Source organism: Dendrobates tinctorius, unplaced genomic scaffold (genome assembly GCF_039654945.1).
Source record: "Dendrobates tinctorius isolate UK_male_01 unplaced genomic scaffold, ASM3965494v1 ptg000230l, whole genome shotgun sequence".
NCBI lineage: Eukaryota > Metazoa > Chordata > Amphibia > Anura > Dendrobatidae > Dendrobates > Dendrobates tinctorius.
In genome coordinates this window covers 5,992,976-6,007,784 of record NW_027361897.1, presented here as the reverse complement: position 1 = coordinate 6,007,784, position 14,809 = coordinate 5,992,976, and the positions used below count along the sequence as shown (strand labels likewise).

At 46.8% G+C, this 14,809-nt stretch overlaps 1 protein-coding gene across 8 annotated transcripts in view; it reads right to left on the bottom strand.

Annotated features, from left to right (window-relative positions):
- The window catches only part of LOC141059692 (solute carrier family 2, facilitated glucose transporter member 9-like), a 198,832-nt gene that overhangs the window by 40,191 nt on the left and 143,832 nt on the right, over positions 1-14,809 (bottom strand). For all 8 annotated transcript variants that reach the window (XM_073555800.1, XM_073555802.1, XM_073555806.1 and 5 more), the window contains one exon: positions 6,357-6,467. In XM_073555800.1, the coding sequence (XP_073411901.1) occupies positions 6,357-6,467 (111 nt within the window). The remainder of the gene's footprint in view (positions 1-6,356; positions 6,468-14,809) is intronic.

Sequence of the window (14,809 nt, the reverse complement as noted above, 5' to 3'; positions counted from 1 at the left end):
GTCTCTATCTGGATGCCCTCTCCTCAGATGGGACTCCACATCCCGCCGGTTGAAGAACAGGTCACCAATGCGCTTAGGGTCCGCAATGAATCCAAAACCCTTCCCCTTGTTCACATTCAGCACCTGCCCCCAACTGGCTGCATCCCGGGAACCGTAATGCTCAGCACGGACCCTCTCTTTCCTGCTCAAATCCGGGCCAGTACAGCCAATCTCCTCTGCTCCCTCTCCCGGTACTCATCTGCCAGCTTTTTAATGGTGGCTCGGCAATAGGCCTCATTCTGCTCCTCCCGGGACCTGCTTTGCCCTACTGGGGCCTGCGGTACCACCATTGGGGGTTCCGGTATCTCCCCCCGGGGACTGGCTTCCCGGTCCCAGACCAGGTCTAACACAACCTGGCCGGCCGTTGCAACGGTGGGGCAACCTCAGGTCTTCTCGGGTGAAGGGGCACCGGACATACCTGAGGTCTCCCGGCGGTGCGGCTTCGGCTCCAGTGCAGATGATGAAGGAGCAGTTGCGGGTTCTGGATCCGCAGGGGTCTCTGTGGGGACCGGCGCAGCCGCGCCAGGTCCAGGAGGGAGCTCTGCTTCCACTCCCGGGTCCTCCGGTAACTTCTCCGGGCCGGTGGTGCTCAACTGCACGGTCAAAGTAGATGTATAGGTCAGCGCCTCCCGGGGACAGTCCGGTGCGATAGCAGCGGGTACCGATGGAGAGGGTGGTACCGCTGATGTAGGCCCCGCCGGGGCGCGCTGCCGTCTCAGCTTCTCCAGCACTTCTCTTCATAGCTGCAGACAGGTAGTCAGTTCAGCGATTTCATCTTCTAATTGCTGGCGGTTCATTCCGGAGTTCGGGTTGGAGCCTTCAGCCATGGCGCCAGGGAGATCCGTTTCCCCGTGCTCCGCAGGCCTCCTTCCCTCACTCTCCAAAATGGCGTTCTGGCGTTCTTCTCCTTGCTCCGCCCTTCTGCTCGCCACTGGCTTTCTCTGCCCCTCCTTCCGGGGGCGGCGTCTTCTTCCAACACCTCCATACCAAGCCAGTATACGAACCCCTCGGGGGGTGGGCCATGCATCTGTCACATAGTAATTCAGGCAGGGACGGCCCAATACTCTTTGCGGTCTTTTCTTAGGACCTCCCATCTCTTCACGCCCTTCTTCTCCGCGCCAGCGGCCATTTTTAATGTCCATTTTACAGTCTATTAAATTTGGTCTTCTTCACATTTTCAAAAGTTCTAAATCCAAGGCACACAGAACCCGATGGCATCGGGTCTCGTCATCCTGTTCTTGACGCCAAAATTGGGTTGCCCTCACACACCCAGGGCAGCGGGGTACTCGGTACCGGGCCGGTGTCAAGGTGGGAATGTGTCACAGCAGCGGTGACCCGGTCCGTGGCCCTGGGTGCCCAATATCAATGGCGGTGATGTTAATGGTATAATAGTTTATTTGGATAGTTCGTGACGCCACCCGTGGTGTTTGGCAAGTAAGATGTTGAGCCAACGCTGCATGCAGATCCGCTGGGACTGATGGTGTGGTGCAGCAAAGATGGTGTAGCTCCCCACAGGTGGAGCTGTAGTCCCAGGGCAGTGTAGGTGCAATGGATGAGGAGAAGCGCAGAATGGTATAGATGTTGTTACCCAGGTGTAGCGGTGCGGGAATAACTGGAGGACACCAGAGTATGCGGTTCCAAAGCTTTACTCACTGTTTTCAATTCACACAACTGCCTGCCTCCGTACTGTGTTCTCCAGGTGAGGGCTCCAGCCAACCTCCAGGCAGAATAGGATTCTCCCTTCCACACTCCGCCAACATGTACCTTTCTGAACGACTCCTCCAATGCGCCTTTAGGTGCGAAGCACTCCAGTACTTAGTTACCCTGGAATGCCTCTCTCTAGGTGTTCCTAGTCTTTACTTGTATGACAGACAGCTGTAGCCTGCTTCGGGGACTCCTCACTGCGTCTTGGCTCTCTATTCAGTTGCTGTTGTGTCCCAAGTCTATGATGGGAGCAAAGCGTTAGCGGCTCAATACTCCTCCGGTGTCTGTTGCCGGACATAAAGATCCAATCAACCTCGGGGACCGGGCCCCGGCCTTTGCGCTCTCTGGACTGGAAGGGTTCTCTCTCTTTCTGAACCTGCTTCCAACCGTCCTTCTATTCTCCTTCGTTTCGATCTGTTCTGTTCTTTCTTATGGAAGGTTAGGTTATCAATCTTATCAGTCTCTTTCTGTGGTCTTTCTCGTGCCAGCAGCCCAGATCACTGGGACCTGCTGCAGCATGTCCTTCAGACACCCATCTTCTCTCTTCTCCAACTAACCACCCAACTCTCTCCCTAACCTCTCTCTTCCCACTCTTTTATATCATCTCACTCCACTCGCCTCCCAGCACATCTCGTGTTACGAAGCAGGGTTCCACGAGGGGTGCTCTGCTAACCCCCAGCCTAAAGCTGTTAGGAGGCCCCACTGAACTATCCTGTGTGTGGAATGCAGGTGTGGAGCATGGTCAGGAGTTCCCACCCTACCTGGATGGTGGGGCACTACACCTTAAGAGAAGGTGCAGTACCTCTGTGGTGACTGAAGCCTCAGGGGCGCCACATCCCAAACCAAGATCCTAATTAATCTGTTTTTTGCATGGCTCCTGGTCAACGGGGCGATCCTCAGTCGTCCGCAGGTACAAGATAAAAGAAAAAAAAATCCAGTCTGATGCCGGCGCTCCCAAAAAAAGTGAAATGTGAGAGATCAGTTTATTTAAAAAAAAATTAAAAAAAATTTTTATTCTAAAAGTGTAGCAGTAAAAACAAACGGTTTGTTTTTACTGCTATACTTTACAATAAAATTTTTTTTTACATTTTTTTTAAATAAACTGATCTCTCACATTTCACTTTTTTCGGGAGCGCCGGCATCAGACTGTTTTTTTTTTTCTTTTATCATCCACATTTACAGATTTATATGGAATACAGTGAAAAAATGGAAAAATAATATGGATAATTAATCCAAAATACTAATACCTATATATTAATATATATGCACAAACTCATACACATCTATATGTGTGTCACCAGCTTAAGGCAGAGTTCAGGCTTAAAAGAGAGAAGCAATAAAGAATAAAAAATAATAATCCAAAGCGGTGCAAAAATAGGGCGTACTTTGCCAGGGCTCCCTTTGATGTTCCTTTCCTGGCCGTCTCACTATGCTGGCTACCACATCTCCTGCCCTGCGTCTTCACACACAGTGTTCCGAGCCAGCAGACTCGGATCTTGTCGGGTGACGTTGGTCAGACCCCTGGATCCTATATGTCTGCCTTTTCGGTGAATGAGTGTGGGGTCGGCTGCAGCACTTAAAGATACTGCCGCCTCCGGCTTCCTAGCTGAGTCCTTAGTTTCTCCACTAGTTTTGGGGCCGGTCCCCTAACTGCGACCTGGTCCCTCCACCGACCACGCCAGTGGATGCGGGTCCCATCGATGGATTGCTCACTATCCGTGCCCCTAAGACGTCTTCTTCCTCTCCTCCTGGAGCGTTCCTGCCTTTCTCCTCTATCTTTATTCTGTCTCTCTAACTCACTCTCTTTAGCCTGGAGACAAGCTGCACTCAGCTTCAATCTCCACAAGCAACTCCTTCTCTCTCCCTTCTGACTGACTTCTGTCCTCTCACACTACTCTCTGACGTTCTGGAAAGAGTCAGTCAAATCTCTTTACCTCAGCAATAACTCCCCCCACCAACTGTCATTCCCTTAAGCCCTGCCCCGTCTCTACTTTCTCCACCCACACCCTCTAGTTAACTCCCCCCAGACAGATGAGTACTAGTGTTGGGTGCTGGTGTGCAAGTTCTGGCAGTGCTGCTTCCTTACCTGAGAGCAGAGTACCATATCTCTGGATGAAGTGCATCACCCTGTGGCGACAGACCACAGGGGCGCCACAGTAACTCAAAACATAAAACTATACTCATATTTTCGCAGCACATCCAGGTTCAATACAGCATCTTCAGCAGGTTTCACTTTACACATCACTCCAGCTTCCCTTTCACTTCTCTCCCTGTCACACGGCTTGAGATCGGGTTGTACTATATTGTACATTTTCTCAGCATCCTCCCTTTCCAGACTCACTGCCACTGGGTGTTCCCTCAGCCTTTTCGCCCTGTATCTGAGGGTATCAGCCCATGCTATGTCCTGCCGCATGGTCAACGACCTGCCCGCCTGTCCTGCCATGTCTTCTCCTGTAGCTTACACAACTTGTAGCTCCTGCAGCTGTGACTGTACTGTCCCACTCGCTCTGAATGTCTGGTTTCTTGCTTGATCACAATGTTACGGAGTATCTAAGTTGCCCTGGCTATTTACCCATCCGAGCTCTATGGGCGTCCTTGCCCTTCTGCCTCTATTCAGGAAGCTCCCTTCTACTAACCACAATGACCCCTCCTACAGTTAACTATTTACACTCTTATCATGCCTACATTATGCTCCCTATCTACATCTAGTGGCCTAACACTAATAGTACACTTTCCACGTATGACACATTCTACAACACCTTATTACATAAACAGTATTTACACTTTTGGCAGGGGGACATGCTCAGGGGTTTAAGAGGGCTACTGTGACCCCCTTACATTAGTGGGGTCTACTTTGGCATAGGGACATTTCAGGTCAGATTCCAGGATGTAACTATTACTTCTGCAGCCATAATAACTAGTTCCCAATTAGGCAAAGTAGGCACTGGCCTATGGGTCCCTCATCTTTTGGAGGCTCCACGCAAGGCAAGAAAAAATAATATTGATCTGATACATTAAATTTTTTTCAATTGGCATGCTGGCCCAGCCGGCTAACATTACATTAGGGTAGGTTCACCCGAGGGTATAATAAATTGTTCAAATTGTCACCCAGAAAAGTCTGACAATTTTTTTTCCCCCATTTGTCATCCTTGAGCAGTCCATATATTTCTTTTTTTTACTGCAGCAGCTATTAATATTTCCAAGACCGTTTACAGTTTCCTATGTCACCGATCAGTTTCATTTATGGAAGAAACTAGTGAATACTGCAATTTTTTCACAAGCAGACTTGGCTGGTGAAAAAAATCCCTCATTTGCACTGCCCCATGATACAACATTGGTCCGAGTGTGCTTTATTTGAGAGCAGAGTGGCCAAGTGAGAAGGGACCGGAGAAGTGGCACCTAGCTGCACGGCTCCGAGTAGCTTACTGCTCTTAAAGGTAACGGGCCAGGACAGAATAGAACGTGAGATGAAATGAGTGCCCTGGGCCGCAGTTCCCCAAGCATCGGAGAGATTAAAGCTGAGTCTGGCCATATTGGCAAACCCTCTTCTCTGCAACGAGAATCAGACGCGGAACCACGGGAAGTGGAAATTACTTTCATGGACTGTACTGTGGTGCTAAGCTGGGCAGTGGTGAAGGAGATGAGAAATTATGAGACTGTGTGTTGAGATGCTCTGTATTGATGACGAAATGCGCGAGAAGTTGTGTACCCGGTCTCCTGTGTACAAAGTTGCCACGCAATGGCTGTTTAATAAAGCATCGTTTCTTAAAAACTGGTGGTCTCCTTTGTTCTAAAATGTTCTACCATTTTGCTGTCGCAGAGATTCTGTAAGTCTTTTATCTAGCTGATTTTACTTTGATCCAGTTCTTTTGCATGCGAGAATAGGATCACAGGTGCGGAGAAGAACTTAATTTCTCCACCTTCTCCATTGTGTGAGTCGGCATATATCAAACCGCACTCGGATGACATTCACGTGCAGTCCGATGTTTTGCACATATCCACAGACTTTATTATGTATGAGAGGAAAAAAACAATAGTCAGCATTGCTCCATATAACATTGGAGTGAGATACATCAGATAGCAGTCGTCCGAGTTATACGCTTGCTAATCGCCAGTGTGAATGAAACCATAGAGATATCAGCAGAAATCCAGTGGAGAGGGGAGAAAACATGTACAGACTGAGGGAGGGCAAAGTAGTAAAAGGTGGAGAGCAAGTGAAGACACTATGGATACGTGAGCTAATGAAGAAAGCAGCACCCTGGATACATATGGAGGTCACATGCAGCTTATTTTACTGGGATACTCTAACAAGAGAAAAATCTGGACCTTAGACCAGGCTGCAAAACCATAATATCTCCTTTATTTTACAGCATTTTAAATATTTGCCAACTAGATCATAACCAGTGACATATACTAAAAAAAAAGTGCATTTTTTCAATATTTGCACTATTTGCTTCAGATCACAATTATAACATATTTGCTAATTTCAAGCTTACTCTGGACACCGAGCTTGAGGGCACAAACTAATCATATAAGATTGTAACATTTGCAACTTAAGAATATCTAGCAAAATTCTAAGAACTTTCAATAGATTTTTAGGAATTTGCACATACCCCAATCAAACCTGCAATTATTTCAATGGCACCGGTTCCCACAGTTGTGTATGGTATCTCAGCCAAAGGGACACCGGCATTTTCAAATATGGAGTTCGTATAGAACCAAATCTGCAAACAAACAGAATTTTATGCTTTCAATCAGACCTTCTGGACACCATATTTCATTAATTCAAGGGGGTTTCAAGCAAATTTGTGGACTATCAAGAGAATATAGCATAAATGTCTGATGGTGTGGACCCAGAGGTGGCACCTGCATCTATGTGGTAAAACAGGATCCCTAACCCACTTGTTTGGACTCTTCTGTACCGCTCATAAAAGTGGGTAAAGAGATCTTTTAGCTAAGCCATGAAAAAGTGATATTAAGAATACCCATGTGTGCTAATGTTAAATATCAGTGCACCAATGTGTGGATTGTTCTGCGACTTCCTGAGGTGTTGCAAAGTTGCTGGAACAATACTTCCGATCAGTCAATGACTTATTTGACTGTAAGACATGAATGGAAAATTAGACATTGGCTATATAAAGTATTTGCTTAAAGAGGATATCCGGGATGTTTTAAAAAATATAACCTAAGCACTAACAGGGAGGTTGTTGCTACCTGTTGTGCCTGGCTACATTCTCTGCAATTACAGATATTCGCTGACGTCACATCCGCCGAGGAGCAGTCAATGACCGATGCTGGGTACAGCAGACAGGTAGTTGCCTCTGTTAGGAACAACCTGCCTGTTGGTGCTTAGGCATAATTTTTCCTTAAAGTCTTGAATATACCCTTTAAATCTTCTTCCAACATGAAGTAGTTGCAGCATTGAATAGTAACTAGGAGCTGAACTGCAGTATTTAAAAGTTGCCACTTGAAGCAGTGTACAGAGCTGTATTGTCCTGGATGTCTGCTCACCGTGTGACTTGCTAACACTTGACTGGTGGAGGTGTTGGGTATTGGACCCACACCAATGATTTTGATGAATTTATCATTAGGATAGTTCATCAATATTATACCCTCTTGGACAAACCCTATAGTAAAAAAGGTTATCCAGGATTAATTGTTTTCTAACAGCAAAGATACTTCAAAATAAAAAGACATTTTAACATCAGTTAAATTGCCCACCATTCCACTCCCTCTAATGTTGTAGACCCCACAGATCTCTGTTCACTTTGTGCCATACATCTATGTGACTGTTGCAGCAAATTACTAGTTTCAGTTGTCTTGAATTATACATATAGGCATTAATAATGAGGTCAATGAATGGCTAGAGTAGCCATGACCAAAGTAAAACAGGATTTTTGTCTACTCACAGTAAAATTTGTTTCTCGGAGCCTTCATTGGGGGACACAGGAGACCATGGGTGTATGCTGTTGCCACTAGGAAACTGACACTATGCACAAAAATATTAGCTCCTTCTCAGAAGTGTATACCCCACCAACTGGCACCAAGTTAATCAGTTAGTGAGAAAGCAGTAGGAGAAGCAACGTGTGGAGTAAGAACATAGAAAGAAGTCCACAAAAATCAAACTGTAACAACAGAAAATAACATTTAATACAGCTATTAAACATGAGAGGGTCCTGTCTCCCCAAATGAAGGCTCCGAGAAACAGATTTTAGTGAGTTATCAAAAATCCTGTTCTCTCTATTGCTTCATTGGGGGACACAGGCAACCTTGGGACATCCTAAAACAGTCCCTGTGATGGAAACCGCATAAATCCATTCAGGTCGGAGAACTAGCCATTGCCGCTTGTAGGATTCTCCTGCCTAGGCTGGCATCTGCCGAAGCATAGGTATGGATCCTGTGAACTCAGCAAACGTGTGTATAGAAGACCATGCCGCAGCTTTACAAAGCTGTAGAACAGATGCCCAATGGTCAACAGCCCATAAGGTCCCCACCACTCAGGTAGAGTGAGCCTTGATCTTAGGGAAGGTGCTATAAACCAGATACGCCTCTGAGATGGTGTCCCGGATCCAGCTAGAAATTGTAGCCTTGGACCCCAGAAGACCTTTTTGAGAACCCTCAGGTATCACAAAGAGAGAATCTGTTATCCGGAAAGAGGTGGTCCTGGGAAGGTAGATGAGAATTTCCTTGACCAGGTCCAACTTGTTCAGAGAAAATTCCAGAGGGTGAACTGGTGATTCACAGAAAGTTGGGAGGATGATGTCCTCATTGAGATGAAAGGCGGACACTACCTTGGGAAGAAAGGAGGAAACAGACTACAAAAACATGTTGTCCTGGTGTAGAATAAGAAAGATTGAGCGACATGAAGGGGCTGTCAGCTCCGAAACTTGCCTGATGAAATTGGTGGCCACAAGAAAAACCACCTTCCTAGATAAAAAGAACAGTGAGACCTCTCTGAGAGGCTCAAAGGGGGGACTTCTGAGAACATCCAGAACCAGGTTGAGGTCTCAGCCATCTACAGGGGGATGATACAGAGTAGCTGCATGAGCCACACCTTGAAGAAAAGTTCTGACTTGAGAACATGAGAATAAGCTCCTTTGGAAAAGAATGGACAACGAGGAAACTTGGCTCTTCAATGAACTGAGAGCTAGACCTGCATCAAGCCCTGATTGAAGAAAGGCCAGGACAAATAGAAGAGAGAAAACCATTGGCATGGTGTGATTGGTCTCACACCTATGGAAGAAGGCTTTCCAGGTATAATAATAGACTCAAGATGATTCCTGATTGTGAGCCCAAATCATCATCTGAATCACTCGTTCTGAGAACACGGACACTCTTAGAACAGTGACCTCAACAGCCACGCCGCAGATCTGGTCTGTCTGGAAGACTTCAAGGGACGTCTGCGAGTACATTAATGACCTCTGCATACCAGGCCCTCCTGGGTCAATCTGGAGCTCGGATGACTGGCACCCCTTCCGCTTTGATTTTCTTCAACAGCCTGGGAAGCAGGGGAACAGGTGGCAGGAGATAAGGAAAAGTAAGCCATGACCAGGGTATCGCCAGGGCATCAACTCCCACTGCGAGGGAATCGCAGCACCTGAGAGGAACTGCGGTAGCTGTCTGTTACTCCTGGAGGTCATGAGATCTACATCCGTCATGCCCCACCATAGACAAATGGAAGATGTTCTGATGTTGAGACCATTCTCCCAGCCGGAAGACCCATCTTGGAGACTTCTGTCATGGCCAAAGGACTCTGGGTTCCTCCCTGGTGGTTGACATATGCCACCGCCATGATGTTTTCTGTGGAGAAAAGACAGAAGAATGGCTCTGATCTCAAGAATACTGATTGGCAGTGGAGTCTCTTCTGGCGACCTACAGTCCTGGACCGTGATGTTGCGGAAGACATCTCCCCAGCCAAGGAGACTGGCATCCATTGCAATCACTTGCCAGTGGATAGGAAGAAAGGAGCAACCCAGACGAATAAGGGGGAGGACAGCCGCTAGTTTAGGGATGCCCAGATCCGGACTGGGAGATCCAGAGCAAAAACAAACCTGTTCCATTGGGACAGGATGGTCTGCTGCAGAGACCTGGCTTCTGCAGTCTCTACCAACCTGCTCAGAACCACCATGGGTGATCAAAGGGTCAGATCTTAGGGCCTGAAGAGAGTGAACTACCCCCATTGAAGAGCTCATATCCTTTCAGGTGAGGGTTTTTCTCCCCAAGGAGGTGTGTTGAAAAACATGCCCAGCAAAATCAGATGCTGGGTCGGGACCAAGTTGGACCTTTTGACAATCCAGACAGGGTGTCAAGAGTGATCAACAGGCTTTTCTGGGCTGAGGGAAAGGACAGATCCTTTACAAGGCTGTCGTCCATGTAGGTTATAACTACTAGGCCTCTGGTTCGTAGGATGGCCATCACCGCTGCTATTATCTTTGAAAAAACCCTGGGTGCAGTTAACAGACCAAAAGGAAGAGCGATGAACTGAAAATGGTCCTCCCGTACCGTGAACTGAAGGAATCTCTGGATGACTGGGGAAAATTGGGACATGGAGATAAGTGTCTTGCATATCCACCGAACACAGGAACTTTTGCAACCCAATGGAAGCTATTACTGAACAAAGGGACTCCATCCTGAAATGTCATAGACGGACTCTCCTGTTCAGCAACTTCAGATCCAGGATGGGTCGAACAGACCTGTCCTTCTTTGGAACTACAAAAAGGTTTGAATAAAAACCTGTAAAATGCTCCTGACGTGGAACAGGAATGATGACAGTTGTTCGGAGAAGGGAGGCAATGGCCGCGAAGAAGCTGGAATCAGGGATGGCTCCCTTAGTGGAGCAGTATTCAAAGAAACGGTCTAGGTGACACAAAATGAATTATATTTGGTATCCTGAAAATACCACCTCTCTGACCCAGGTGTCCTGGACAGAGGCTCTCCAGGCATCCCTGAACGACAGCAGACAGCCGTCCTCCATGGGAAACTCTCTGGGTAGCAGAGACGAGTAATGCGGAGGAGAATCTGCTAAGCCTGCTCCTTGAGGATCTGCCTTGCACATTGCGAGGACACCAGGAGGGAATCAGTTTGGAAGATGGCATTCTCCTTTCCTTATGTGCCTGCAGCCTTTTCTGGAGGGAAGAATCTTCCTCAGACGAGAAATGCCGAAAAGGATGAAAGATGAAATTTTTGTTTAGGGGAGGACACCGAGGGTTGGCCTGAGGAAGAAAACTTTTCCTTCCGGTGGCCTCCATTCTAATCTGGTCCAGTCTGGTTCCAAACAGTCGTGATCCATGGAAAGTAAGACTGGTCAGAGACTTCTTCGAGGAGAAGTCTGCCTGCCAAGCCTTAAGCCATATGACTCGGAGGATGGCTACAAAATTACTGGACACTTGAGCTACGCAGGAGGCGACGTCCCTAGAGGTAGCCACCACGTACTTTCCTGCATGCGAGATCTGGTCTGCCAAATCAGCTACAGTGGGGGAAATAAGTATTTGATCCCATGCTGATTTTGTAAGTTTGCCCACTGACAAAGATATGAACAGTCCATAATTTTAAAGATAGGTTAATTTGAACATTATTTTCAACACTTTACAGTTGTGGCCAAAAGTATTGACACCCCTGCAATTCTGTCAGATAATACTCAGTTTCTTCCTGAAAATGATTGCAAACACAAATTCTTTGGTATTATCTTCATTTAATTTGTCTTAAATGGAAAAAAACACAAAAGAGAATGAAGCAAAAAGCAAAACATTGATCATTTCACACAAAACTCCAAAAATGGGCCAGACAAAAGTATTGGCACCCTCAGCCTAATACTTGGTTGCCCAATCTTTCGCTAAAATAACTGCGACCAACCGCTTCCGGTAACCATCAATGAGTTTCTTACAATGCTCTGCTGGAATTTTAGACCATTCTTCTTTGGCAAACTGCTCCAGGTCCCTGATATTTGAAGGGTGCCTTCTCCAAACTGCCATTTTTAGATCTCTCCACAGGTGTTCTATGGGATTCAGGTCTGGACTCATTGCTGGCCACCTTAGAAGTCTCCAGTGCTTTCTCTCAAACCATTTTCTAGTGCTTTATGAAGTGTGTTTTGGGTCATTGTCCTGCTGGAAGACCCATGACCTCTGAGGGAGACCCAGCTTTCTCACACTGGGCCCTACATTATGCTGCAAAATTTGTTGGTAGTCTTCAGACTTCATAAAGCCATGCACACGGTCAAGCAGTCCAGTGCCAGAGGCAGCAAAGCAACCCCAAAACATCAGGGAACCTCCGCCATATTTGACTGTAGGGACCGTGTTCTTTTCTTTGAATGCCTCTTTTTTTCTCCTGTAAACTCTATGTTGATACCTTTGCCCAAAAAGCTCTACTTTTGTCTCATCTGACCAGAGAACATTCTTCCAAAACGTGTTAGGCTTTTTCAGGTAAGTTTTGGCAAACTCCAGCCTGGCTTTTTTATGTCTCGGGGTAAGAAGTGGGGTGTTCCTGGGTCTCCTACCATACAGTCCCTTTTCACTCAGACGCCGACCAATAGTACGGTTTGACACTGTTGTACCCTCGGACTGCAGGGCAGCTTGAACTTGTTTGGATGTTAGTTGAGGTTCTTTATCCAACATCCGCACAATCTTGTGTTGAAATCTCTTGTCAATTTTTCTTTTCCGTCCACATCTAGGGAGGTTAGCCACAGTGCCATGGGCTTTAAACTTCTTGATGACACTGCGCACGGTAGACACAGGAACATTCTGGTCTTTGGAGATGGACTTGTAGCCTTGAGATTGCTCATGCTTCCTCACAATTTGGTTTCTCAAGTCCTCAGACAGTTCTTTGGTCTTCTTTCTTTTCTCCATGCTCAATGTGGTACACACAAGGACACAGGACAGAGGCTGAGTCAACTTTAATCCATGTCAACTGGCTGCAAGTGTGATTTAGTTATTGCCAACACCTGTTAGGTGCCACAGGTAAGTTACAGGTGCTGTTAATTACACAAATTAGAGAAGCATCACATGATTTTTCGAACAGTGCCAATACTTTTGTCCACCCTCTTTTTTATGTTTGGTGTGGAATTATATCCAATTTGGCTTTAGGACAATTCTTTTTGTGTTTTTTCTTTTAAGACAAATTAAATGAAGATAATAATACCAAAGAATTTGTGTTTGCAATCATTTTCAGGAAGAAACTGAGTATTATCTGACAGAATTGCACGGGTGTCAATACTTTTGGCCACAACTGTAGTTCTCACTGCAAAATGCAAATACATTTATATAATTTATTCAATGTGATTTTCAGGATTTTATTTTTGATATTCTATCTCTCAATGTTAAAATTAACTTACCCTTAAAGTTATAGACTTTTCATGTCTTTGTCTGTGGGAAAATTTCCAAAATCAGCAAGGGATCAAATAAGTATTTCCCCCACTGTAACTCATCAGACATGGCTCCCGCAAGTAAGCCTTGACGGAGTTGCTTAGTCCATGCAGATATAGACTTTGCCACCCATGTGGTTGCAAAGGCAGTACATAGGTTGGAACCTGTCGCTTCAAAGGCTGACTTGACAAAGGACTCCATGAGTCTGTAATTGTGGTCCTTGAGTGATGCCCCATCCATAAGAGTGAGGACCATGTTGGTGTAAAGTCTGGAGACTGGAGAATCCACAGCAAGAGAAACAGCCCAATTTTCAGTGAGATCTGAAGGACACCAAGCCGCTTCATTCTCTGGAAGCGTCTCGTCTGGTTTTTCCACTCTCTGGTGAGGACCCCCTCAAAAATCCTTATGGGGAGCGAACATTTTAGGAGTTCATCTTGTCCATCTGAAGGACACCGCCTGTTCAGCAGGTGCTGTAGGGGTATACTCGATATTATGGGTCTGTTTAACCGTCACAATAAGACTCCCAACCATGTCTCTCATGTTAGAGGCCTGGTCACAATTCAGGTCTGAATCGGTTTCAGAACCAAAATCCGAATCCAGTTCCACTGGCATATCTGAGGAGGGTGACTGGGAAGAAGTCGCCCACCGAGAGGGGCCAGGGGGAGACTAGGAGCGAAAGGGACATCTTGAGCGACTCTCCAACTTAACCCTCGTACGACCATTGCTAGTAGTCATCGACAAAGGAAAGGATAGGACATGGAGTCCGCTGGCAACAGCGGGGGGATAGATAGATAACCTATCCAGCATGGCCAGGGTCTGAGACACATTGGTAAGATCCACAATGGATGGAGACAGTAAAGACTTCAACACTGGGAAAAGGGGTCCACTCTCTTTGGATGCGGTGGAGGACTTCTGGGTAGTAAGGATGGAGGGATTGCTGCAATCCTGACAGAGAGAAGAAGACTGACCTGAAAGTAGTCTGCATTTACAGGAAGAACAAAGTGTTTGACAAGAGTGGTAGAGGCCAGAGGAATGTTTTCCTTTAGAATTAGACATGACAGATGACAGGCAGACTCACTAACTAATAGTTAGGGCATAGAAAAAAAATAAGAGTTGCTGAGGAGAGTGTCTGTCTGAAGAGCAGAGCTTACCTAAAGGAGTGCTGGGCACCCAGAGAACTGAACCAGGGCTTAGCAGTGCTGAAGGATCTGAAGGCTGACTGGAGAGTCACCTGTGGTGCTGGATTCTTAGATGCCGGAAAATTGCGACGACAGTGAGGAAAAGGCCCACGGTGAGAGAAAAGTGCGCAGTTTTCCCACGCCACTGAGGGAGGAGAGGGAGCGTGTCGGCACCAGGCAGAGAAAAGCCTGCATGATAAGGAAGGAGAAGGCGGGCGGGGCCGCACAGAAGCCAGGGGCCTAAAGTAGAAGAAGTGGCCGACACAGATGGAGGGACCAGTGCAGAGGTCTAAAAGAAAGGTGAAGGGCAGGCCTTGAGCAGACGCACAAACACACAAACAAAAAAAGACCCCCATATCCCTGTGTAGTATGATAATAAAAAGTCATGATGTCATGGATGACTCCCACATCCTGCAGTGTAGATCTTCCTGCCAGCTGCCAGAGGGGGAACCTCTTCATCCCTTCGTCCAGAAATACGATCCGGCCTCACTGTAAAGGGGGGGAACTCCGATTGCAGGACATCGGTACCTC